This window comes from Callorhinus ursinus, unplaced genomic scaffold (genome assembly GCF_003265705.2).
Source record: "Callorhinus ursinus isolate GAN/ISIS: 27379988/994484 unplaced genomic scaffold, GSC_fseal_2.0 scaffold9, whole genome shotgun sequence".
Classification (NCBI taxonomy): Eukaryota; Metazoa; Chordata; class Mammalia; order Carnivora; family Otariidae; genus Callorhinus; species Callorhinus ursinus.
In genome coordinates, this window is record NW_027397071.1 from 19,714,378 (window position 1) to 19,739,271 (window position 24,894).

A 24,894-nucleotide genomic window follows, 5' to 3' on the forward strand; every position below is an offset into this window, starting at 1 on the left:
CAAATTTAGAGAATTTTTCCCAAGGGAGAACAGTGCCTATCATATAAGGGCTACTTAATAAATATTTGCCAAAAGGAGGGAGGAATCAGAGGAAGGGGAGAAGAAAGGAGGGGGAAAGGGAGAGTGGGAGGAAAAATGTCTGCCTAACTTGGCTTTAACCTTTTGATTTTAACATTTAACATTTCCAAGTAGCAGTGGAAATCTGATTCATAACATTCACTAGATTGTTCAATACTCTACATTAATCAATAAGAATGTGTCAAAATTAGATACAAGACTCTTAATGGAAAAACATTCATATGGTGTTGTCTTGCCCTTGATTGTCTCCATATTTCAGAGAAGTACATGCTCATAGAAAGGAAGCTTAAGGTTAATTACAACTTTGTTTAGCACTGGGGGTGGGTGGATGGTAGTGGGTAGTAGAAAATAACCCTATTGCCATGGCATGATTTGTCCTGGGGTTTTGGAAGATGTTTTTCATATAATCATTAAAGCTAAAATTAAAGATATATTAAAGCCAAAATTAAAGATATAATTTGCTGCTTAATAAATGATATACATTTTATAACTTCATTAAGGTTGCTACTTTCCTTAATTTTTGTAGACCGTGAGATTTTCAGTGAGGTGCATATTAACTGCAGAGATAATAATGTTTCTATATGTTAATAATTTTAAATGAAGAACACTTGAGCTATTTTCCAGCCACATGGGAGGAATCATTTACATCCTTGAAGGCTTATTTTACCATTAACCCCTTCATTTGAGTAGAGTGGATAGCCATATGTAAAGTATTAATTCTTTTTACATTAGTGCTAATAGCAAGTATTTTAGACCCACTGGTGTGAGGGGATTAAAAGCCACAGCATTAGGCATGCACCAACATTTCTGAGATTAATCCTTGTTAGAGAAACCTAGCGGGAACATATAACTTGATTTTCTGTTTATTGATCAGATGCTTCTTGTTTCTTTTATCATGTGAAATGAAACTCTGCTGAGACAATATCATATTGCATTAATATGCTGAACTTAAACAATGCAACACTGGGTTAAAATGGTCTGTGTTACCCTTTCTGCTTGTATCACCACTTAACTATAAATGCAGATTTTAGGGGTACATTTGTGGAGATGGTATACACCCTAAATATTTGGCATGATGGCCCAAATAATAGATAAGCCATTCATGCTTTTTCTAGTCAGAAAGTCATGTTAACAACAAAGCTCTGGGAATATTTACTTGTATTTCTTAGAAGGGGTGTTAGGGAATTCAGTGAATAATACATGCATTCTGAGGTTCCGTTATATATTTTGAAAAGGGGAAAAGGATAATATTTCTGTGTCTTTTCATTTCTCTGTTACTCCCACCCCCAGCCCACCCCACCCTATCTTGGTTGCCATGTTAGCTTAGAAAATATTTTCTGGCCTCTTCATCCTCATGTTCACTTTAATTTGGCTGGATCCCAGGAGTGACATTTCAAATACTGACTAACTAGCGGACAACAGGCACAGACCAATCAGGAGGTACAGCAGTTATAAATGACTTGGTGGTAAACGACTTGATTATTTGGCTAAAACTTAGCCTGGCATGGTGGTTGGCCTATCCTAATTTATCTGGGTATCTTAAACCACCTTGGATCATGTCAGCCAATGGATTCTAAGTGATTTCTATCCTAAAAGAAAGTTAGGAGAGAGTGGGAGATAAAGGTTGGAAGGGGAGAGACCATTCTACCTAAGATAATCATACCTACTGATTCTTGTAAGTGGTTTTGAGCTGTTAAAGGGACCCATATAAGTCAACTGTCTTACCTTTTCATAAAGGCACACTAGTTTATTATTAACAAATAAAATATACACATACACATACATATACAGATACATGGTTAGGTATAGATCTTACTCATGTACCTGTAGTTAAATTGGTGGACATGTGTGTACATATATAATATATATTACACACATAGATACATACACACACATATGCAAAGTTTGTCCTCAGTTAACACGTGAGTGGGGTCTCCCAAAGTTTTACATGTGTAAGTAGGCACTGACAATCGTAAATTATAACATTTTTTTTTTTGTCAGAGAGTACAGTACTTTTAAGATATCTAAAAAAACTGTTTTCAGTTCCATAAAAGCTTCCCTGAACCAGTCAGTGATCAAGAAAAAGTGTTTTATTTTGCTCTGAATTCCAGTCTCTCTCCCCCTTTCTTGCCTGCTGGTTGATCTGTGCCAGCTCTGGACTCAATCTCTATTCCACTTGGCTCTGGGTGTCTCTTCTTTGAACTTGGTTATTCGATTTATCCTTCTTTTCACCACTTGACAAGGTCTGATATTCACCAATTTCTTTACCATTTAAGATGTTGGCGCAGTCTTGATTTCTTTTTCATTATACGTCTAAATTTAGCATGGCATTGCCTGTGGGAAGAAATGAATGGCTGGTGATATTACCCTCATAGAGTAGCTCATTAAAACTGATCAACTTTGAGTGTATATAGAATAGGATTGGACTGGATTGGCATACTGGATAGGTTTAAATGTTATTATGTTTTCAAATCAATATATGTGTTTTAACTATTTTATTAATATTAATTTTAAGAGACAGAATAATATAAATTTTCATTACCAAAATTCACAGAGAAACATTCTATTACTAATTCACTTCTGTTGGCAGAGGCAGAGTCATTGTTCTTAAAATAAAAGTGTCAAAGTGATTCCCACCTCTATGTTTTCTTGCTTTCTTTTCGGAAACTTTTTAAACCAGTCAAATTTTCATGGACTACATTAAATATTTGAAAATCAAATGATAAAATAAATCACCCCTGCCTGATTAAAAACACCATACTCTGCTCTATTGATTTTAGAATATCAGTTGACTACCACTACCAAATTTGGGCTTTTCGAATTGTGAATCTGTTACATAATTGATAAACAGAGATAAGACAGCTCATGTGAAAGGAATATATCTGTATTTTATATTTTCACTGGATGTTGATTTCTGTGTTGGAGGAAACAAGACAAATGTAATTTTTGCCAGAAGTTCATGTAAAACCTCAAGTTACCTCTTGCATTTAAATTTTTTTAGTCTAGTATGGTTTTAATTTTACTTATAAATGTGTGCTCTGAGCTGATGCCTTCTTAATCCACTCTTATTTTTTCTCTGACCTGAAGCACAGCATTTATCCATCCATCCATGCATCCCTCCATCCATCCTGTTCTTTATTCCTTCATTTAGTAAACATTTACTGACCATCCCTTAAACGCAGCTTCTATTATGATTGACACTCTACATAATTTCATTTGATCCTCACAGCAGTCTTCCAAGACAAATACTAATATTTTAATTTTGCAATTGAGAAGGCTAATGCCCAAAGTTAAACAACTTGTCAACATCGTATTTTTAAGAGTATTCTGCTCATCTTAATGTTTCCTAGTATAGTCCTTGCAACAGAGAGAGCACTTAATGCTTAAAATTGAATGAATAAATGAAGTAGATATATTTTACTGTAGCTAACACCTATTTAGTGCCTATTAAGTACCATAAACATTTCTAAGCTTTCCTATATGTTCTCTCATTTCCTTATTACGAAAGCTCCAATTAGCTTGGTGCTATTAATTACCTTGTATCTGCTTTATAGATGAGGGGCCTGTGGAAAAGGTGGTTAATTAACGTGCTCAAGATCATACAGCTGGAAAACAGCAGAGTCAGGAATTGAGGCTGTGGCTCTGGAGTCCATGACTTCACCACCTTTTTTTTTTTTTTTTTGGTCTATCACTGTACATGATGCGTTGTGAATGCTCAAAAACTGTTTGCTGCAATGATGACAGTGATGATGTGGACTAGGAAATTTTGTCTGATGTTCTGAGAAAGCTATTTTATAGTAATTATAAAATTTTCAAATTACAGTTACAGGGATTGTCTCTTTAAATCCCTAGAACCATCTTATATTCATTCTACTTTTAACAACAAAATATCTTATTTTTTAGGAGTATGTCTGCATTTATGTATAAATGATTATCATATATACATATATATATCATATACATACATACATACATATATATATACACACACACATACATTATCATGTATATATACAGAGAGAGAGGGAGAAGGAGGGAGGGAGAGGGAAGGAAGATGGGTATAATATAGATAGAGATAAAACTAATGCTTAAACTGGTGTGTCTTCTCTTTCTCACATCAAAGTCACTTTGCATTTTTAACCCCCCCCCCAAATGTGCCAGTGCACCTGGATATATGGTTTGGAAAGAACTAATCATGATTTTAATAAGCAATGCATTCTTTTAATTGCTTAAAAATAAAGGTTTTCACATGAAGATGCTAGGCACAAAATTATAATCTTTATAAAGAAATTTGAGATGGAAAAGGTAACGTCACCTTAAATCATGTAGCAATAAAACAAACCACCATGGAGTCTCTCTCTTGTAGTCATTTGATTGTATGCCCACCTAGATAGCTTTGCTTTTTAACCCATTGTGTACACATTTTTCAGTATTTCCTTCTGTCAATAGAGGACCCTGAAAGCAGTGAGGGTAATGAAGAGGAATGATAGTTTAGATGTTCTTTCCTGGAATGCCAGTTGAATTAAATCTTTCATTCCCACTGCAGACATACAAATCTATAATCTCCTTTCAAGATGAATCCAGAATCAGGAGTCTGCATTCTTTTATTCTTGGTCAGGAGATGAAAATTGATCACAGCCACCCAAGGGAGTCAGCTGTACTATCACAGCTCAATGTGGTTAACGAGGACAGCGCTTGCCTTCTGTTCTCCTTAACCGTGCTCTTACAAGTTACAAATATTATTGATTTCCGGGGTCATCCAAGGCTGTGGGGAGGTTGTGTGACTTGACAATATTTTGCTGTTTATAAGGGATAAGAGCTATGAGCCCTGATACCAACTGGGACAGGTATAATTTAAATCTGACAAATGAAGATTTATACTTTTTGAGCTGGCAAAGTCCTTCATGTAGAAATAATGAATGAAAATTTGATAGTTGATTTAACATAGGTCAAGTGACTTGCAATGAAGGAAGGAAAATAACGCTTTAATTATTACCCTTTCACCAAAATGAATTGATGATAGGTTTGTCATTGTAGATCTGTGCTTTAAACAAATGAATAGTGCTTAGAAGATCCTTTTACAAGACATCATTTAAATTTAAGTAGGCATAGTTTACCTAAAATCATTTGAAACTGTAGTGTAGGTGGGATGATATGTGAATAATTACCTACTAATCTTTAAAGCATTTTTTTTTCTTTCTGGTGAATAAAACTACTGTATTAACATTCAGAAAATTAAAGGTGCCACAGATCATTGTATGCTAAATTTTCAAAGACTAGGTTCAAGCTTCTCTTACTTTTCTCTAATAATGAAGATTATATGCTATCCTGAATATGTATTTTATGTAATGGTGTGAAGGAAACACTGTATTTAAGAATTTCTATTAGATTAAATGTGGTTTAAGTACTTACTAGCTATGAGATTTTAGAAAGCTTATTTTACTGCCTCAACCTCAGTTTGCTCACCTTTAAATGGTCATAAAGGTGTCTAGCTGAGAGAGTTGTCATGAGGCTCAAATATACATGAAATAGTTTTAAGTAATAAAACACTCTCCAAGTGTAAACTCATAAAATATTATTACTGAGCCTGCCCTTAAGACAGTTGGTGGTAGAAAGATCTTCTGAAATATAATTTTCTCTCTTTTTCTTTATCATCTATAGAACACGTTGGCAAGATAGCAAGTTAGGGTTAGAAAAGAGTCCATTCGGGCTACAATGTAAAACTTAATGGGCTAGATTAAATTACTGATACTGGCTTTACATGCACCATGCTCTAAGAAGCAGAACTCAAACAGCTTAGCATTAGAATATTACTTTAAAAAAATATGAAAAAAATTACAATTATAAGAAATGGCCCTAAAACCATATATTGGAATAGAAATCATGTGTTGAGAAACTGAAATATATAATATATATGATACTATATATATCATATGTATCATATTTATATATGTATGGTGTGTGTATATATATATATATATGGGGTGTGTGTATATATATTATATATATATATATTTAGTGTGAGTGTGTGAGACACCAAAGCATTGACTACTGTCGTTAAACCAAAGGTGTTTGGGATAGAATTCATTCTTTTTTTTTTTTTTTTTTTTAAGTAGGCTCCACATCCAGCATGGAGCCCAGTTTGGGGCTCAAACTCAGGACCCTGAGATTGAGACCCAAGCTGAGACCAAGAGTCGGATGCTTAACCAACTGAGCCACCCAGGCACTCTAATTTTTTGTTGATTTTTAAAAGTGTGAGATTTTTATTGAACTGTCAATATATATGCTCTATATACTATGGTTAGAGTGGTATAGGTGTTTTTGAGTATAATTTAATTTTTGAATTTGTATATAGTGTATAGTTCATAGGGAATTTAAATATAATTTCCAAAGAGCAACACAGAGTCTCAGTTTGATCTCCCTGATTAATCCACCATCTGCTGTTACTAAAGTTTCTTTATCTAGTAGTAGGAAAAGAGATCATTTGCCTATATGATGGGCTCCAATTATAATGAGAATAATTTTAATTATTATTAATTAAATTTCTCATGGCTGTATAATACTTCATGATTCAAGAGCCCTTGAAACAGCTCAAGGGAGGTGGTGCTAAAAGCTTAATTTTACAGAAGAGAAAACTAAGGCATAGAGCGGTAGGCTGATTTGCTATACATCACACAGATAGTAGGTGAGGGAATTGAGAGCAAACCTAGGGATTCCTACTTGGCCATGCATTTCACCTGCCTCGGAGTATGTGGTTTTGCTTCAGAGGTCAGAAAATTTATTGCAGGGCGAACCACACATGAACATGCACTTTTGCAGAATTTCTAAACCGGAAGAGGCAGAACAACACCTCCCTAATTCAAAGCTTCAGTTTTCAGAGAAGCCCTTCTAAAAATTGGTTTTAATCAAACAACTATTATATAAGCTAAGTTATATCCATTTTGTATTATCCACTCACAACTTAATTAATGTGGAGTTGTCATTATTGACTAATTCTTTCTTCTTGAAAACATTCTATTGCGAATATATTCTCCATTAATACTGATTCCTAGGAAGACATATGGTATATTCCTCTTCTAGCAGAATCTTTCTTCCTATACTTTGTCTGCATTACCACTAGATTATTTTGTAGTGCGGGTATCAGCATAGAGTTTATCCTCTTGCCTCTTCTGATTTGCCTAATTTTAATTAAATTGATTCTTATCATTGTAATATATATATTTGTATTTTGTTGTTTTTGTTCTCTTTTATATTCCCTCTCAATAAATCTCCTTTATTTATATTATTTCTAAAATTAATTGTAGGTCAGTAACCTTGTATTATACTTAAAATTCAAGGGTGAGTCCTAAAATTAAAAAAGTACTCAAAAATTCTTTTGAACACCTGTTTCTTTGTGCTTTGTAGTATTTATTTTTATATACTAGATACTTTTTTTAAAAATTGTGTGTATTCTGTAGACAAGAAAGTTTGAACTCCTACCTCTCTTCTCCTGGCTTCCATTATACCACTTTCTCCTGTATCTCTTCTATCCTCAATCTATTTGGGTTCTTCTCCCTCTTTCCTTCTTTATATGTTGGTGTGTTATCTAGGGCTTTACTCTTAGCCTTCTTTTCTGTTTACTGTATACACTCACTCTAGGATTAGCTCCGAAGCATTCATGACTTCTAGTGCAGTCTTTTTGCTCATAATTTTCTAATCTGTTTGAAATGATCCAGGCATGAATTTTTACCTGTTTATTACCTAGAGGACAACCCTCTTGGATGTCCCACATTCCATTACATATATCCAAATGGAACAACGATGTTCCCCTATGACCTGTGCCTCCTCCACTGTACTGGATTAGTCAAGCACACCACTCCCACCAAAACAGTAAATTAAGACCTAAGTTTCCCCCCTGCCTTTCCCTCTATTCCCTACAACTACTAGGGACCAAATTCTATGAAATTAACTCCTAAATATCTCTGGGGTATGTTTTTTATTCTCCTGTATCCCCACTGTCAGTATTTCAGTGTGAGTCCTCTTTTACCCTTAAAGTTACTGTAATAGAAGAGAGTAAAAATACACCTCCAGGGAATCCATAATCACATTTTCAAACGCCATATACAGAATTTCTTTGAAGTATTAAAATTTCATTCAAAATTTGCATTTCATTCCTCATTATCTCTTTATCTGTACTAATATAAACACCATAATTTAAATTGCTTATCTTTGAGTGAAATTCTTGCTCTGGGAGGGTAAGTTGTGGACCGTCCCTGCACTGCCATGCTAATGAAGGTTACTAGCAATCCAGGCTAAGGAGTGTAAGCAGTGTCCCTTTCTTATCTGGATTTATGCACCCTCCCCTTACATGCACCCTCCCCTTACTCCCATCATTCTCACTGCCTATAAATCAGTTCCACACACTGCTACCAATTTGTCCTTCTTGATATCCAAAGCTGATTATATAATTTCCCTGTAATATCTTTGCAACGTAAAATCCAAATTCCTTGGTATGACTTGCATGGTCCTTCATGTTCTGGTGTCTGCCTGTCAGATTTTAAATTTTGCCATTCTCTGTCCCCTCCTGTCTAGCTCCCCTGGACCCCAGTCTAGTCAGATGGACGTCTTACCCCTGTATACTTTTGTGTATGCCACTCATTATTACCCCACCCCTTTATTTAACCACTGGAAATGTTCATCTTTCAAGACTCAGCTTGAGCATCCTGATCTCCAGTCCAGGTGAAATGTGCTTTATATGTGCTCCTGTGCACTTGGCTATCATGGCGCTTATCTTGCTTTATTCTAAGTTTCTGATTACATGTCCTTCTCCTGTTAGATTGGAAACTGTTCATCTATGTATCCCTTGCACCTAATATGTTAGCTAGCACATAGTAGGCATTCGATAAATATTAGTGAATAAGTACTTAAATGAAACATCAAAGATTTCTATTCCTAACTGATCACAATCACAATTAAAAATCACAGCTGGTATCCAAATCTAAAAATTGACCATAAGAGACCGTATGTTTGTTTGGCTTTTTTATGTAACAGAAATTTTAGAACTAGATATTCAACCAGTATACATTGAACCTACCAAATTTTACATCATTAGTTACAGATATTTAAGAAATTTCAGTTGGCACTAAGTTTCAAATGTTATGTGTAGTTTTGTTGCTATTACAGTCGCTGTAATGGTGTTCTATATTAAAATTATGTTAAATATCAAGAAAAAATATCAAGGAAGGTACAAGTATGAAAATAATAGGATTTTGAAGTTTAAAATACATAAAGTCCATTTTATTTATTAGCATTTGCCGTATGCCAGTCCCTGTGCTAAGCAATTACCATATTATTGAGATATGTTATCTCAATTAATCTCCTCATAAGGTAGGTTTTATAGATAGGGAAATTGAGACTTAAAATAACTGTGATTATGCAAGGTTACATAGCTAATACATAAAGGAGTAATGATATGAACATAGTTATCTTTGATGTCAAAACCATTACTCTCTCTTACATCATGCCTAACATACTTACAGACTCTCGTATACAATGGTATTCATTCATGGTGTATAGTGATTGTCAAGTATGGATAATTACATTGCATTTTGGCATTTACAACCACACTCTGAGCATTTGGAATGGAATTTGGATAAATAGTACAGTGTAATTGATTTAATCTTGGTGAATGTGATTCTTTAACCACTTTTGAGTTACTTAGAGCATGTAATGAAAGGTATAGACCCTTTGCACACATACATAGTAAAATGATATTGAAGGGGTTCAGAATGGGCCTCCCCAAAATGTGTCACTTTAGGATGTGTATTACTTTGAGCTGAAGTCAGTCAAGGCCCCAAAAACTCAGGAAGAGCTTTTACTTCCTACTTAACTACCTAAAAGAAATTAGAGGGCCTAGGGGTGCCTGGGTGGCTCAGTTGTTAAGCGTCTGCCTTCGGCTCAGGTCATGATCCCAGGGTCCTGGGATTGAGCCCCGCATCGGGCTTCCTGCTCTGTAGGAAGCCTGCTTCTCCCTCTCCCACTCCCCCTGCTTGCGTTCCCTCTTTCGCTGTGTCTCTCTCTGTCAAATAAATAAAATCTTTAAAAAATAAAAATAAATAAAAGAGAGGGCCTAGGGCACCTGGGTGGCTCAGTTGGTTAGGCAACTGCCTTCGGCTCAGGTCATGATCCTGGAGTCCCGGGCTCGAGTCCCACATCGAGCCCCCTGCCAAGCAGGGAGTCTGCTTCTCCCTCTGACCCTCTTCCCTCCCGTGCTCTCTATCTCTCATTCTCTCTCTCAAATAAATAAATGAGGTCTTTTAAAAAAAAAAAAAAAAAAAGAGAGGACCTAGTCAAAAAAAAAAAAAATATCACCAGAGATAACTACAAAGAATATTGACAAGGTCTTGGGGGAAACCCTGCAGGACTTGGAGGTCAAATTCCCCTCTGTGTCCCATTGTCTCTGTGTGATAGGGCATGGCAAACATTTATTTACCAAACATTTGCTCTTCCCATCTTCCTATAAAATTGTCTTTCTCTCCATTGAAGTCTCAGACCCCTATTCCCTTCACAGTTAGCTCAAGATGGCATGTAAGCCTCAATTGCTTGACTTCTTGTGGGTTTCATATTCTTCGGTGGGGGGGAGGTTTCCTGTATGTATGTGATTGAGTTTGTTTTTCTCCTGTTAATCTGTTTTATGTCAATTTAGTGAATAGACCAGCTAGAAGAACTAGACGGGTAAAGGAAAAATTCTTCCTTCTCTCTAACACATATATAAAAATGTACTTTTTTGATTGTCTTGGTTTTCTTAAGAAATTCAGGCAATGTTCAGAACTCCATTTCTAGATTATCTCCCTATTTTGTGGATGAACAAACTGAGGTTCAAGGTCAACCACATGTTTCTGAAATGGTTGACCATTTCTATCCATCAAGTCTTTTGGAGAGTAATTACTTCATGGAATTTCCCAAATTCTTAGAAAAGCATTCTAATTTTGAGACTCTTACTCAGCAACATGTTAGAAATACTAAATATAGTATAATTATGTTTAAGGATGGAAGTAATTTATACTTAAATCATACACGTTTCTTCAAAAACGTGTTTTGAGATAAGTATTTTCTTGTAAAATTTACAGAATTACAGTAGTGATTCAGAGTAAGAAAATAAGTATTACTTGGGTATAAGAGGAAAATGCATAATTAAAGTCAAATGACTCTGAGGTATGAGAATCATTGCAAGATAAAAAAATTATATAGTAGTATAACCAATATGTATGATTGTGAATTGCATTTTCTACTTGTAAAATTAAGTTTTTTCAACAACATAGAGCTATATTATGCTTACTTGTCCACATAACAGTTCTACAAAAAATACATTTTTGTAACTCTTCTGATTTTACAGATGGAAAAGTTGTGGTTTAACAACTTGGGCATGAATTTAGACCTAATACTGATAAATTACAGGATTAGGAGTCCATTCCAGGTCTTCTGATTGGGACCCAAGCAGCCCTCCATTGTTTCACAGACTTGCCTGGGGGAAATCACACAGACCCAGAAACCAAGTTCCAGAGGCTGAGTCACCAAGCACATTTAGTGTGTGGTCCTTATTTTAAAGCCTGCCACTTGCTTCCTCAGGCTTGCATTGTTTCATTTGCAGAGCTCTGAAGGCAAGAGCATACTTGAGTAACTCAAAATGATTCTTAGCTTTCATTTCAGGTTTAATCCATAACCCTGCCTCTTGCATTATGTTTCACCTCATTTTATTCTGGTAATATAGCAAAGATTTGTTTGGCTTTAAAAGAAACAGTTTAACTGCATCATCTAAGTGCATGTTATGTTAAAAATTATTAAAGCTTTCGATACAGAATACCTTGGCCTCACAATATAGTTGTAAATTCACTAGAACAATTACAAATAAAGAGGCTACCAGTGCCCATATTTAAGAATTTATTTGAATAAAAAATGTAGAAGTAGAAATTTTATAAATACCTTTGAGAAAGTAACTAATACAATACAGTGAATGTGTGGCACCTTTACTGGTGATTAACACATTAGTAATACTTTCGAGATTACATTTTTAAAGGGGTCTTCTCCCTTCTCCAGAATGTGTGTTTATGGTGGCAGCTTTAATGCTATTTCCTGCTGTGCAGTTCAATAGAGTATGTTTTTAGGTGGTTGGTGGAGGGTTTTTTTCGTTATGTATGTCGATGGAGATAAGTGTTTTAATTACTTTTTTAATGTCTGTGCTTTTGTATTTTTCTCCTCTATTCCCTTTTATTTCCTGCTGTTGAGATTACTGCCTCATCTCCACAGCAGGTGGCTGTTGCAAATTTGTTTTCTTTGTAAGCCTGGTAGATTTATTTTATAATATAACTGTTCCTTTTTAGTATTTTATTATTAATGATTTCTTTACTTTGAATATAGTATACTTACATAGTCCTAAATAGTAATTTCCTAACACATCTAAGAGTTCCAATCATTAAGAAAAAACCTTTGCCTGAGGCATATTTTTGAGGTTTTTTTTTTTTTATTTGCTTACCCTTACTTCGTGATGTGAAGATTAAAATTTAAGGAAATTGTTTTATAGCAAAAGCCAATGAGAGTGAGAAACAGAGAAAAGAGAAGGGAAGGAAATAAAGAGAAAGAAGCCCAAGAAATAAAGCACAGTTTATATATATAACAAAGAATACCAAAAATCAAAGCGATAGGTGGAATTTGGTGACAGAAATAGGAAATTACATTAATATATCTTTTCTAGAAGAGAGCTTTTAACGAGATCTTGTTTATGTTAAAATTAAATTTTAGTTACTAAAATAACTTCTGCTAATTATAAGAATATTGGTATGTCACAAAAGTATAAAGAAAAATATTCATTTTTTTTTTTTTTGGTCTAGTATTTTGTTGGTTTGGTTGTTTCATATGTCCCTTTATATAAAAAGAACAATGGATAAGATGGATCCTGAGTATACGAATTATTTGTCAGGAAAGTAAAATATATTCGAGGTTGTTTTGTCCATTTGTGAATTCTTGGGCATTATTTTATCAATTAAAATAACCTCTCTTCTCTATTTTATTCCAAATGTATAAAGGGAACAAAAAATATGAGACCAAAATGCACAGTGAAACATAATCGCATTTTGTTATATGAAATTGCTGGATATTTTATGACAGTTTAAAAAAGTTCTCTAGAAAGATTTTAACTACTTAGAATCAGTTTATTTCATATGTATTGCACTTGTGAATACATTGCTTTCTTAATATATTTATATTGTTCTTCACCCATAAATACTACTCTGAGTTGGAGCCTAGTATTCAGTTCTAATATGAAGTTATTTGAATTGATCTCATTGGTGTGATAGAACCTCTGTATATCTTCTACATGAAGTCATAAAAATGAACTGAAGTACATCTATAACAACATTGTAGGAAGCATCATCTTTGGTTATTTCATTCTCTTCTCTAATGCTTTTTAAAATTTACTGTTTTATAAATCAATACAAAAGAAGACTGTACTTCAGCATCTAGCAGATTTTCAAAATTGTATGAGTCCTCAGTCCTTCTCCTGCTTCTGGATTTCATTATCTGTTACATGTGTCCATGTAGAAAAATACCATATGTAATGGGAAAAAATATGATTTGAAATGGTGACTTCATTCATAACATTTTTTTCAGTCTTCATCTTGTTATGCTCTAACTGATCGTGTGATACACATGATTAAGGCATGTGGTCGCATTGAGAGAGAAACTAGACAGCAGTTACACGAAACAGATGTTTAATGGGGATTTGAAAAATCAATGAAATGAACACTATTGTGATGCATGGTGATCTGATTTCATTCATATGTGTTATATTGAATCACTCCATTCTTTCTGAATTCAGTCTGAACTAAATGTATTTACAGTGGGGTGTTGGGGAAAAGATGGAGAGTTCTATTGAGAAAAGAAGCACAATAGGCCATCATTGATCTGTTCTCTTTCTAGTCAATATATAGATCCTACAATGATAACCCATATGGCACTATTGTCCCTTGGAAATAAGATATAAACCCTTCGAATCATATAAGTGATCTTTAAGTGCAGATGAAAAACTTTATAATCCATTGTGGTATTCTGGAATGCTTAGGTCCTTGAAAGGAGTGTTTTACTTCCATGTTGTAATCCCAACAGTTTGGGCTTGATATAAGACTAGTTTACCTTTTCTAATGAGGATAGAAACACATCCAGATACGTATGTATATCCATAAATACATGTATTTATTATTTTATTCCTATATTCACGTCTTATATATAACCATTTAAGTGTCTTTTTATGATTAATTGCAATAGCTTCTGTTTTTGGAAGTATTTACTATGAATCTTTTTATCATGTGAGTCTTTATTTTCCATGGTTTTTATACTTTACCCAAGACAGTAAGAATGACTTATATTTCCGTGGTGGTTTAGATTTACTGGAGTGCTTTTATGTGCACTTTTCTACCTAATTTTCAGAGCAACTCTATGCATCAGGCAAGGTCATTTTCATTCTAAAATCAAGGAATTTGAGAGCCATCGTATTAAGTAATTTTATACAAGTATAGCTAGAAAGGGGAAATAATGAAACTAGAACCCAATTCTTCCAACTCCTAGGTCAGTGCTCTTGGAAGCCTGATGTTACTCTAACTGCTCCCATTTGAATGCCAAATTAAACATGAGAGGGTCTTAATCTTGCTACTTTCCTGGCCCTGAAGCACGTGTGGTTTGAGTCCATTGTAGTCTGTACAATGAATGAGGTCAGAATACCCTGGTTTGGCCACAGTCTTTTATTCTAGCCAAGGTTGCTAAGTTTTATGGACTCTGATACCAATCTGCCCAACACTGATCACTTAAATGTGTAATAACATTAATTGTGCAAATCATGGATTAGGTGAACATTTAATTTATGTCTATCCAAATGTATCATTTTATTATATCAAACAAAAGCTTTTTGTAGGGAGAGATTGCAAATAAAAGGAACCATTTCACATCCATGCAAAGAGCTTCACATTTGTATTCATTTTATTCTCCTAACAGTACTGTGATGAGACTGCTGCTGCCCAGAAAGAGTAATTTACTGGCCCAAGGTCATAATAGCTAGTAAGTGCTAAAACTAGAATTTTAATGCAGGAAGGCTGACTTTAGAGGTTTTGCTCTTGTTCACGTACTCTGTTTACCAGTAATGATAGAAATAAGTCAATTGGCACTAAGATTTTTTTAAAAAGGTTTAATAAACAAAAATAAAGAAAAGCAATGTTTACACAGACACATTTCTTTTACAAAGACATGGATGAATGGCTGTGGTAGATAGCTTGGTGTCCCTCAGTGAGAGTTTGTTTAATGAATCCATGTGTGGTCTGCACATTTTAATGTTCTTCCTCATGCAGCACTATTCCCCAAAGAAGGCTTAGGAAATGAGGACTGTGAGCACACAACATGCTTCCTTCTGTGAGAAGAAAGTGAAATCTCAGATAGTGAAGTGAAAAACTTGGAGAAGTGAAAAACTTAGGACATTTGCCATCAGACACATTTTGCTGTTTTCAGCCACTTGTGAATAGTGACCTAATCAGTGGGATTTTATTTGTCTACTAACATCTTCTTACCGACAAAGCACTGGTGTAGAATAACAAGAACTGATATACCCTAGAGAGTTTGGTATGCCCTCTACCCATATCTGTAAGCCCGTTCCTGTAAGCCACAGTCCTTTGCCAGGAACTTGGGGCAGTCTCTCAGTGTTCGGGCTTCTATGTCTGTGGGATTTGTGAGGCTGTCTCTAGTGGTAGGTGTATCTGATCACTGTTTTTCCCATGAAAATGGATGCCATCAAGAATGAGAGGCATGACAGGAATGCTTGCTCCATTCAATTAACACCAAATAAGTGAGCCAGTGAAGTAACACAGGCAGACATTATAAACTCTGGGGAATTCTTAAACATGTCGTACCATACCTGTGAAGACTCAGCCTTAAAAGCTTATTTCTCTTCTCTTACTTACTAGACGATAACACGAAACAGAATATCTAATATCCTATTAATGTTAATTGAAATTGTGCAGAACTTAATATGAGCACAAAAATTTATTATATACACTGCTGTTATTTATTCTGTAGTTGTTCCAGAGAGAGGTGCTTTGGAAACAAAGCAGAGATACATATTTCAAAGAATATCACATATTGAAAAATAACCAGCAGATACCCAAGAGGAATACACTTAAGAAGGAAAACAATTCAAAAAGGAATTTTGCTAGAGAAAATAATCACAAAACAAAGATACAGCCTAGAGAAGCAGCCTGTCTTTTCTCTACCACTAGATTGGAACCTGGCCACAAACACATTCTGTGTTGTGTGCACATCTGTAGCCTCACAGTGAAGCATTTAATGCGTATCTGTTAAATGATTTAGATATCACTTGTTAAGTAACATCACATTATAACATTTTATATGAAAAAGGCAGCATGTTGAAGTTAATGCATAGACTCTATAACCAGAATGTCCAGGTTAGAAATTGATACTGCTACTTACTTGTTCTCTGACCATTGGCAAAGTTATTTAAACTATATGTGTCTCAGTTTCTTCATATCTAAAATGCAGAAAATAATGTTTGTTGTCTTAAAGGATTGTTTTGAGAATTAAATGAATTAATATATAAAAACCACCTATATGCCAGGCATCTAGAACAGTAACTAAATCTAAATCTGTAATCTAAATAATCAACATATGGTAAATTAGACTTTCTATAATATAAGCAGAATTTTTTAAATTTATTTTAGGAGAAGCTGAAAATTATCATTTTGCAATAGTTCTTAAGGTCATGTTCCTTTGTATAAATATATGCTGAAACACCAAAAACTTCAGTAACTACTCTAGGGGAACAAAGAAACTTTCTGGCCTTCAGAGACAGAGAACACTGAACATCTACTAAGCTGAGCTGTTTTGTTTGTCAAATCTTTGTCAATTCTTCTTTATTCATAAACCTCCTTCTTCCCACTGAAAGGTGAATTAAAAAGTCATTTCAGTGTCATTTTGAAATCATTCTGATAGAGACACATACCTTATTTATTAATATGCCACCTACTCTCACGGAAATCTTCCTTTGATAGATGGGTATTTGCAAGTTTCATTATCTTTCATATTTCACTTACGATTACTTCATTTTTCTTTTTTTGTAGCACTTTGTTTAAATTTGCTAAGGTTTAATACTTTAAACTTTATTCTTTCCTTGCCATAAGATGTGAAATTTGGGAGAATTGATAAACTACAAAATAAATAAATCTATCTTAATATTAATAGCTAATGTTTAGTGAACATTCTCTATGTTTTAATATAGATGGATGGACGGATGGGTGGATAGATGATAGATAGATTCCTTTAAATCTCACATCCATGAGAGATGCATAATTGTTGTCCCTAGCAGAATCATTAGGAGATCTATAGATATAGATATATCCTATTAGAGAATTTATTTCAAGAAGTTGGCTTATGTAATTGTGGAAGCTGGCAAATTCAAAATCTATGGGCTGGGCCAACAGGTAGGATTTCTCCTTCCTCAGGGAAACTTCAGGTTTATTCTTAAGGCCTTGCCACTAACTGGATGAGGCCTACCCACATGATCAAGTTTGCCTCCTTTACTTAAAGTCAACTGATTGTAGATGTTAACCATATTTACAAAATGCCTTCATAGCAATACGTAGATTAGTGCTTGATCAGATCATTTGATAGTCTAGCTAAGTACATATAATCACTGGCACTCCCACAAGATCACAGAGCTGGTAAATGGGAGAGGAAGACCTTACACCAAAATGTGGCTAATGATAAAGGTCCTACTCTTAATCACCCCACAGCATCATGGTTAGCAGACTTTAGGGTACTTTTGCCAGCTGGGCTAGACTACCAGTCTGTGAGGAGGGCTTCAGATGTGTTGCCCTAGGTCATAAGGGATGACCTGTCACCCAGGTGTGGGAGAAGAGCTCTATGGACCTTGGGACTTTAAAAGGTGCGGCTAAAGAGGCTGCAGGAATAACATAATGATCCTATCCAGTTTCTGGCTCATTTTTTCTTTCCTTAAGCCATTATCCATAAGTCAGAACATCTAACTGGTGCCCTCCTGAACATTCACAGAAAGAATCTGATCCAGTAAATGTTAAATTCATTAGAGTGATAAATGCAGAATGGGGTAAAAGCACAGGAAATTCAGTTGTCCTTGTCAGTCTCTTGATCCAAGTGAAAAAATGAATTTAAATTTTACCAAAGCCTTTTTCTTGTGAAATAATCCTTACAGGATAGGAAAAGTCTTCTCCATGGATCCGGTGGTGTATTCAATAAGAATGCCTTGCATTTCTTTACAAAAGTTATTTTAGCAATGGGTCTATAGAAAATAATCACAGATGTAAATTTCCCTCTCTGTCTTAACCATGGCAAGTAGTGAAAAAAGCTCAGATTAGGAGTTAGTAAAGGGAGGATTTTAGACCTTATTGACAGTAAATTCAGAACTTTTATCTGCCACGTACATTTTCTGTGCTTTGTTTTTGATCTGCTTTAGAGATTTTTGTTTATCATATCTCCTTGAAATTGCACAGCACTTCATATTGTTTTTCTTGGGTGTGTGTGTGTGTGTGTGTTTTACAGGAAAATGAAGTGCTATAGAACATAATGCTATCTCTATAATTTAGTAGTATGTGTAAGAGGGGAGACAGGTCCTTATGTAAATTTCGATATGTAGCATATATATGTTGGTTAGACTAATCAGGTGTAGCTAAAACTATAGTCATCTTTTAAAGCTTTCAAGAAAAATTGTTTTATTATTAGTATTCAAGTACATATTCAGCTATTTTTATGTAACCATAACCATTCCCTATCCTAGTCTTTCTAAAAGAATTATATAAATAACCACACATTTATGTAATAGTTTCCGTGTTATAAATATACCCAAGGAGTAATCCTTTATGTCAGAAAATGAGGAAGCAGTCTTATCTCATTTCATTTATAAAGAAGCCAAAGCACTGTATGTTAACTAACTGGAATTTAAATAAAAACTTAAAAAAAAACCCACCAAAGCAAAGGTAAACCAAATGACTTGCCTAAACTTCCTAGATAAATAAAATAATTTTAATGATAAATGATCTTAAACTAGTAATCTATGAGCAAAGGGCAAATCTTTGGGAGGAAGGAATGCTGGACAAGGAAGAAAAATGATTTAATTTGAAGGAATAAAGTGGCCTATTGCTGGTTACACACTCACTCTATCCACAAGCACCTTCAGCTTTCAGATCAGATATGGTAACTACCTTATCACATATGAGAAAGTCATTCTTGGGCCATTCTTATTACTCTAGGTGTCCACCAACAGTACCCATTGCTCTTCATTTAACAATAAAATGAAATTCTACCTCTAGAATAACCCAGAGTTTGGGGAAGTAAATAAAGTTAAACTATAAAATTTCCCCTGTGTTTATGGAACTGAGATGAATTAATTCTACACTTTTCTGTGGTAGGGTGATTGCTGTCAGATTTGCTTTGTTTATACTTTGAAAAAAAATTAGACTGCTATTCATTTTCTTTTCAAAATTTTGGCAATTATTCCTAATTATATGGTTGATGCATGCATGTTGTAGAAATTTTGGAAAATAAAGAAATAATGAAAAAAATACTTAGCCACAGTTCCACAACCAGAATGATCACCATTCAGATTTTATGAAACTTGAATCATACTATACAGAGTTTTGTATCCTGCTAGTTCATTTAACACTGTATTTTGACTACAGTCCAATACCATATTTTTCAAATGTTCGTTTTAATGGCTGCTTTGTGTTCTGTTACTTTTTTGTCTTTTTTAAAGTAAATCTCATTTATTCATTTTATTGGCATTTTGGTTTTCCTTCATTCTCTCTCTCTCTTTGCATTGACCATTTTTGCTCATTAAAACTTTATTTGCGTATCTTAGTGTTTCCTTAGTATAGATTCAAAACTACTTTCTAGAAATTGAGCACCAATGTGTATTTGCATCAAAAGAGTAAGATAAGTCCCATTTCACCCTGGCCATATAGTCTAATTTTCTTAAAGCCTTTACTTCTTAATAGACAGGAAATCATATTTCATTGTTTTAAATTACAGTTCCTAAATTACTAATGTATTTAAAATTTTGGTGCTTAAAAGCTATTTATATTTTTCATTATTCCAATTTTGTTATCCATTCTTTAATTTGTTAAAATATTAGTCTGGGGCGCCTGGGTGGCTCAGTTGGTTGGGCGGCTGCCTTCAGCTCAGGTCATGATCCTGGAGTCCTGGGATCGAGTCCCACATCGGGTTCCCTGCTCAGCAGGGCATCTGCTTCTCCCTCTGACCCTCCCCCCTCTCATGTGCTCTCTCTCTCTTTCTCTCTCTCTCAAATAAACAAAATCTTTAAAAAAAAATAAAATAAAATATTAGTCTGGTTAAACAAGTAGCTGATTTTTTATAGTAGAATACATCTTTTTCTTTCAAGTTTTTTTGTTTATTTTTTTTTAGAATGATCTGTCATATTCAGGAACTAGATACATATGTATCCATATTGTGTTTTAGTTTTGTGATTTTTTTTATATTTAGCACTCTAATACATTAGAAACTTATTTTTATGACATGAGGAAATAATATAACCTGATTTTCCCTTAAACACTATATGTACATGTGTATACGTATGTATCCATGTTTCTGTATGTGTGTACTTGGATGTATGATTTATTATGTGTGCTTAGTTATATAGTAAAGGTATACACTAAGGTCTGTAACAATGTGTTATATACATTTTTATGTTGATTTGCTTATAGATTTTTTTCCTCTCAGAACCACATTGTTTTTAATGATCTCAGCTTTCTACTTTTTAAAAATATACAGTTGGAAAAATCTCTTCTGCTAACGAGATTTTATACATTTTTATTACTTAGGTTTGCCAGACCCTAATAAAAACCAGATCTTCAAAGACCTGACGCAGAACCATGGATTTTACACATCCAAAGACTTTTTGCCACTTGTAGCCAAAAGCAGTAAAGCAGGTATAATATTGTTTTGTATTCCTAACGTTACCTATGTTGTTTATGTATTATAAATTTATATTAAATCCAGTCTCAGGAGTACACTGTTCAAATCTCAAATCACTTTTGCTACACCAAACATAAATTTAAAAATAAGTATGATGTAATCATTTTCCAGGATCATCCATTTGTTCATTCTTCCAATCAAACATCATCATAAGGAGTTTTCCACTCTGTCATGTAGAGGTCTACACTGCATCATGTAAAATTGCTTCAGAGTAAGAGTCTAAACAACATTGAAGATTTTTTTTTTGAGATTTAATTTATTTATTTGACAGAGAGAGAGCACAAGCAGGGGCAGCAGCAGAAGGAGAGGGAGAAGCAGGCTCCCCACTGAGCAGGGAACCCAATGTGGGGCCGTGTCCCAGGACCCTAAGATCATGACCTGAGCTGAAGGCAGACACTTAACCAACTGAGCCACCCAGGTGCCCTGATTGGAAGATGTTCTTAAAAAAAATAGCAGGAACTTCAGTTTAGGAACTATTTTACATTATATATGTATTTTTTTAATTTTAAAGTAGGACAAATTTTCACATATCTTACATCATTTGTGTCTAAGCAGGCAGAAAGAGCCAGTTTCTTGCTGAACAGCAAATTTACGAAGTAAAGGAAAGCACTTTGATAGACACACTAGTATGTAGTCTCTGTGTAATATCACTTCAGGCAGCCCAAGAGGAGCAACCAGAAGCTAAACCAGTCCTATGCTTTGGTTGTATGAGAGTCAGTCTTAGTAATAAAGACTATAAGATAGACTCTAAACCCAGATCATCTAAATCCTTTAAACATATATATTTTAAAGTCTTAAATGTCAGCTATTCTAACATGTAATTGCAGGTGAAAAGATAAAAGCTTACATTTTATCCTACAATTTAAAAAGATAAGCAAATTTCTTTATTCTCAATTAGGTCATTCTGCAGAAGTTTACAGCTAAACATGTATACCATCTCCACCTTCCTCCTCCCAGGAGAAGGGGCTGCTTCTGTACCTGCAACCCTTTCTAAGGAAGATCATAGTACATATGATGTATTTTTGAGAATTACAGAGGGCCAATTATATAATCCCAAATGCACTCTTCCAAGCAGGATGATTACACTTATTGAGATTATAGGCCTATGCTGCCCGTGGTGCCATTTGATTTATAGTAATTTATCTTATCAACAGTTTTACTGAATCTGATAACACAGGGATACCTAACACATAGAGAAACCTGCATCTTACTTTTTTACAAGAACCTTCATATGGACATCAAGTCTTCATATATATGTCCTTGAGAAATGGACACTTAGAAAGTCATATTTCTTGGGGCACCTGGGTGGCTCAGTTGTTAAGCATCTGCCTCCGGCTCAGGTCATGATCCTGGGGTCCTGGGATCGAGTCCCGCATCAGGCTCCCTGCTTGACAGGGAGTCTGCTTCTCCCTCTCCCTCTGGCTGCCGCTCTGTCTACTTGTGCTCTCTCTCTGTCAAATAAATAAACAATCTTAAACAATAACCAAAAAAGAGTCGTATTTCTTTTATAGCTCTATTTTACAAACAAAACCAGGGAAAAACTGTAAAGGGGAGAAAGTTCATTTTTACTATTTCAAGAAAATAGTTGTTAAAAATTCTTTTGTTACATAGAAAGCACTTATTTGGCACATAAATTTTCAGTGTTTCCCAAATATATAACAGGGCTATATGTTAGAAATCCTATAAAATAATATCTAAATAAAGTATTTTCATGAAATGCTGTCCATTATGTTAACCCAGATGATAAAGATCACTTTTTTTCTTTCTAACAAACAGAAATTTAATGACACCAAGTTAAAAATACATATCATGACTTTGACAAAGCGTGTTTTAATTGATTGATTCCAGTTTGTTATGACCTAAACTCTTCAAAATGTGTTGTAGTGATCCTTCTAGAAGAAAAAAGAAGCTAAAGGTAGTGACTATGAAATTACATATATGAGCATATTTTTAAAATGGGAATAAAACTGTCTTTCAATGAAGCAGAATAATTTGATAGTGACACTCCATCCTCGAAAACTGCAAGATGCAATTTTACACTGCTTTGAGTACAAGTATCTTTTGAGCTGTCATGCAGAAATGGTTTCTCTACTTGAAAATGGGGTTTTCCTTTCATCATTCAGGAATGTGCGCCTGTCACTCTCCATTGCCATCGATACGGGGAGTCGTGATTGTACTCGGAGCTGGAGACACTGCTTTCGACTGTGCAACATCCGCTTTATGTTGTGGAGCACGCCGCGTGTTCATCGTCTTCAGAAAAGGCTTTGTTAATATAAGAGCTGTCCCCGAGGAGGTAAAATGGAACCATCAGAAAATATGGAGCTGTAATGCAACAGATTTTAGATGAAACTGTTAATGTGCAGCCTCCTAGTTAAATCGTTAGAATGTTCTTGAAGTTGTGAAATGCAAATTTAAAAATTTCTGGGCTACCCGTTTTTTTGTTTTTTTGTTTTTTTCTAATTCAGACATTCAAAGTAAAAGAAAGTTATTTTATAATACTTTAGTTGGATAAAATGAGATATGTTTGTCAATACTAAATGCTTCTTATTCTTAGTGTTAGTCATCTTTGAAATGTATTTAACTAGTAACAGTGGAATGTGCTAAGTCTTCATTTCATGAACAATAGGTATTCATCACAAAATGTAGGATATTAGGAGAATGTGGTAATTAGAGACATTTGGAATTCTCTATAAGCCAAGTTTACAAGCTGCATTCAAAGTCATATGCCTTGGTCATACTTAAAGTCAATTCATTCTGCTGTGAAACCAATAGAACAAAGAGATTGCCATTTATTATTTTTTTAAAGAGTTCTCATGTAAGCATTATTTAGAATTAGTAATAAGTTAACTTACTAAAAGTGACAGATTTAAAATGATTTCATTCTTACAAGTGACTGGTGACTAATCTTGGGTGAGGCGTCGGCTGGGTACACATACCATGGACTTCTCAAATTTTAATGCTATTAGAAGAAGATAATGCCTTATAAAGGATATTAGTTCTGAGAACAAGAACAAAATATATTTATAGAAAGATAAATTTACATTTTATCCAAATCAATATTACGAATTTGATTTGCTTTAGAATGCCTTAATATATTTAGAGTGTCTATACCAGGTAAAATTATACCTGTAGTCAATTGGTAATTTGTCACATGTAGATTAACCACATTACAGATTAATCTCCACCACCAGTTCATGGCTGGGTTTCAGATGTCAACTTTATTCTCTGGGCTTTCTTTTATCTATTATACCCATTCAGACTTTTTTCCAAAATCCAGGGTGGACATGGTCATATCATTTTGGGAGTTTTTTTTCTGGAGTGCGATCTATAACATCAATTATTGAGATTTCGTTATGTTACAAATAAAAAGAAGACATCCATCCTGGAATTAAATGGCTTGCCTAAGATAAAAGAGGACAGAAGCTAATTTTTATTTGTCTGTATATCTCCATGCCTAGCACAGGGCCTCAGCAAAGAATAAATAGTTGACACGTATGTTTTGAACTAAATATTTTAAATCTTGTTCTTCTGATTCCAATATCAAAGAAGTTTTCATTATAAAAGCTACACCTTGAGAGTTGGAAGGGACGATGACCCCAGATGGAAATGGCAAGTTACTTTATACTTAATCTCGTAGTCATCTTCCATTAACAATAGTAACTAGAAATGAGTGATGACTATTTCTTCTGCCCTCAGTAGAACACACACAAAGAATGAGACCAGGTAATTACTTGAGAGGGTAGAAGTAGATATTCGTTACTT

At 34.5% G+C, this 24,894-nt stretch overlaps 1 protein-coding gene across 2 annotated transcripts in view; it reads left to right on the top strand.

The window, feature by feature from the left end:
* DPYD (dihydropyrimidine dehydrogenase) overlaps nt 1–24,894 on the top strand; it is a 798,492-nt gene that overhangs the window by 333,874 nt on the left and 439,724 nt on the right. For both annotated transcript variants that reach the window (XM_025872261.2, XM_073896265.1), the window contains exons 9-10: nt 20,979–21,086; nt 23,256–23,425. In XM_025872261.2, the coding sequence (XP_025728046.1) occupies nt 20,979–21,086; nt 23,256–23,425 (278 nt within the window). The remainder of the gene's footprint in view (nt 1–20,978; nt 21,087–23,255; nt 23,426–24,894) is intronic.